We start from the raw sequence: 2123 nt of genomic DNA on the forward strand, positions 1-2123 counted from the left end.
CATTCCTGCACTCCTAGTGTCTACCCTTTTTTATTTTTTTGACAATGCACTTGTGTTTAAGGTATTTTGCTATTTAGTCTAGCTTTCTGAGTGCCTTTGCCTGAAGATTACAATACACATATTTCTCAGTGTTGGAAGCTCCCAGTGTGATTAATTTTATTTTCTTTAAATCCTGAAAAGCGCTTGTTCCAGGCAGAAAGCTAGGGCAAGGTCAGCATCTTTGAAACAGATTTATTTTTTACAGCTGAATTCTTTATTTATCCTAATAGGGTGTTCCTATCCAGACAGTCAAGCCTGTGATTCTTTAAAAACAAATAAATCACATGAATGTGGTGAGCAGTGCTTGGCGTACTGGATGGGCAGAGGCCTCTTGCATTTGTAGTTTTTCTTTCCTGCCTTGTTAAAGGAGATTTAGCTTGTAGACTATGAAATGCTGTGGCCTTCGGAAAGATGAGCTGTAAAGCTCACCAGCGGGAGAGTTGGCCCTTGTCATCTCTCCCCACATTGTTTTGCACTTCCCCCATCTATCGTATTTCAAACCCCATGCCTTGGTCCAGCCCACGGACAATTCTTGTAACCGGCTTAGTCAGGCATGGGATTTCTCTTCCTACTTCTGCCTGTTACACTTAGTTTGTAGCAGTAATGCCTGCTTTGTGGGAGCCACTGCAATAAACTTGTTCCTCTCCTTATGCAGGGGACTAGCTGTAGAAGCTGAGTACTTTGGTGTCGTAGTAGTTGCCTCTTCCACGGCGCGGCTGGTACAGGGATCTGATGAGAGCAGTTTGGCTTCTCTGTTCTGACACGGCCACGTTGAAGCATCTTGATGGTTCTCACCAATGTCCCTGGATGGGACGGGCCTGGGAATGTGACCATGCGGGTTCAAAAACCTGCTGTCAGCACTGTCCCGGGGTGTAGGGGACACCTACTGCACCCGGGTGCGCCTCCTCCGCTGTGGTACCAGCTGCTGGCGGTGCTGTTAGCTGCAGCAGCATCTCAGCTGCAGTCGAAACAGCCATTCAGATTTAAAAAAATAAACTATCTTCCATACTTTCGCAAGCCATGTTGTTGTTAATGTCTTTTAACACCATGAATGTCAATAGTTGACTTTTGTTATGTGATGCATAATTACAAAGCAAAGGGGGGGTTGACCTCCGGCTGCACTGGCTTGTATTTTATTTGAGATTACGGAGTGCCGTGCTGTTTATGATTCAGCAGTAAAAGACTTCACTGAAACCATGCACGCTGTTGTAAGCTGCACTGCCGGCTCTGAAATGCTGCAGAACACTTGTGCCTTCGGGCACCGCGATGTGCAGATCTTTCAAGCAGCTGGTTTTGGGGTAGAGGAGAGGGCTCATTGTAAGAGTTGCATGAAGCACTTTAGAAACAATGCATTTTTTTTTCCCTTTCTTTCCTTCCCCTTTCCCTTTTTCCTTGAGTTATTTACACCACACTAGACAAAAAGTTAAACTATGGGCAATACCTTAATACCCTTGGCAACGTTTATGCTTTCTATAAGGATGGTTCCGTCTTTTAAATAGGATTCGGTAAGCGAGGGGGTTTTCTTCAGAAGGACACCTCTGCTGTCAGATCACACAGAAGCAGATCACCATGACGGGCTGGGTACTGCCTTTGACCTCGTAGATCTTGCATCCTTTCTAAATCAAGCTCCCCGTGTCCGTGCTGCAGGTGCGGCTGTGGAGGCACGCCGGAGCTTGGAGGGGCCGGGGAGGAGCACCCTACAGCACGCTGGTGCCATCTGACGGTAAGCTTGCCCAGCAGGCTTTCCCCTTCCCGTCAATGTCAATGAGTTTTTCATTTCTTTTGTGGGAATGGGGTGAGATGACGTTAGTTGCGTGTTTTATTTTTATCTATCTATCTGTCTATATGTATATATCTCTCAGAAATAGAAGTATTCTGTTCATTAAAGAAATCTAGAATGCTTTGTGTGTTTTTTTTTTTTAATTCATCCTGTGTTTTAAAACCAGCTTTTAAATTAAATTACAACTTATGATACAACTAATTCACTTTGTTTTCTTTTCTGCCCAGAAGTAACTATTACTTACAGACATGGTCTTCCTGTGATAACTCTCACACTGCCCACACGAAGTGAACGCTGTCAGTTC

At 44.7% G+C, this 2123-nt stretch overlaps 1 protein-coding gene across 1 annotated transcript in view; it reads left to right on the plus strand.

Annotated features, from left to right (window-relative positions):
- MCUB (mitochondrial calcium uniporter dominant negative subunit beta) overlaps positions 1 to 2123 on the plus strand; it is a 33325-nt gene that overhangs the window by 21865 nt on the left and 9337 nt on the right. The window contains exons 3-4 of the mRNA XM_035888892.1: positions 1687 to 1762; positions 2047 to 2118. Coding sequence (XP_035744785.1) covers positions 1687 to 1762; positions 2047 to 2118 — 148 coding nt within the window. The remainder of the gene's footprint in view (positions 1 to 1686; positions 1763 to 2046; positions 2119 to 2123) is intronic.

The sequence above is a fragment of the Egretta garzetta genome, unplaced genomic scaffold, assembly GCF_000687185.1.
Source record: "Egretta garzetta isolate BGI_Z169 unplaced genomic scaffold, ASM68718v1 scaffold41, whole genome shotgun sequence".
NCBI classification, from domain to species: Eukaryota; Metazoa; Chordata; class Aves; order Pelecaniformes; family Ardeidae; genus Egretta; species Egretta garzetta.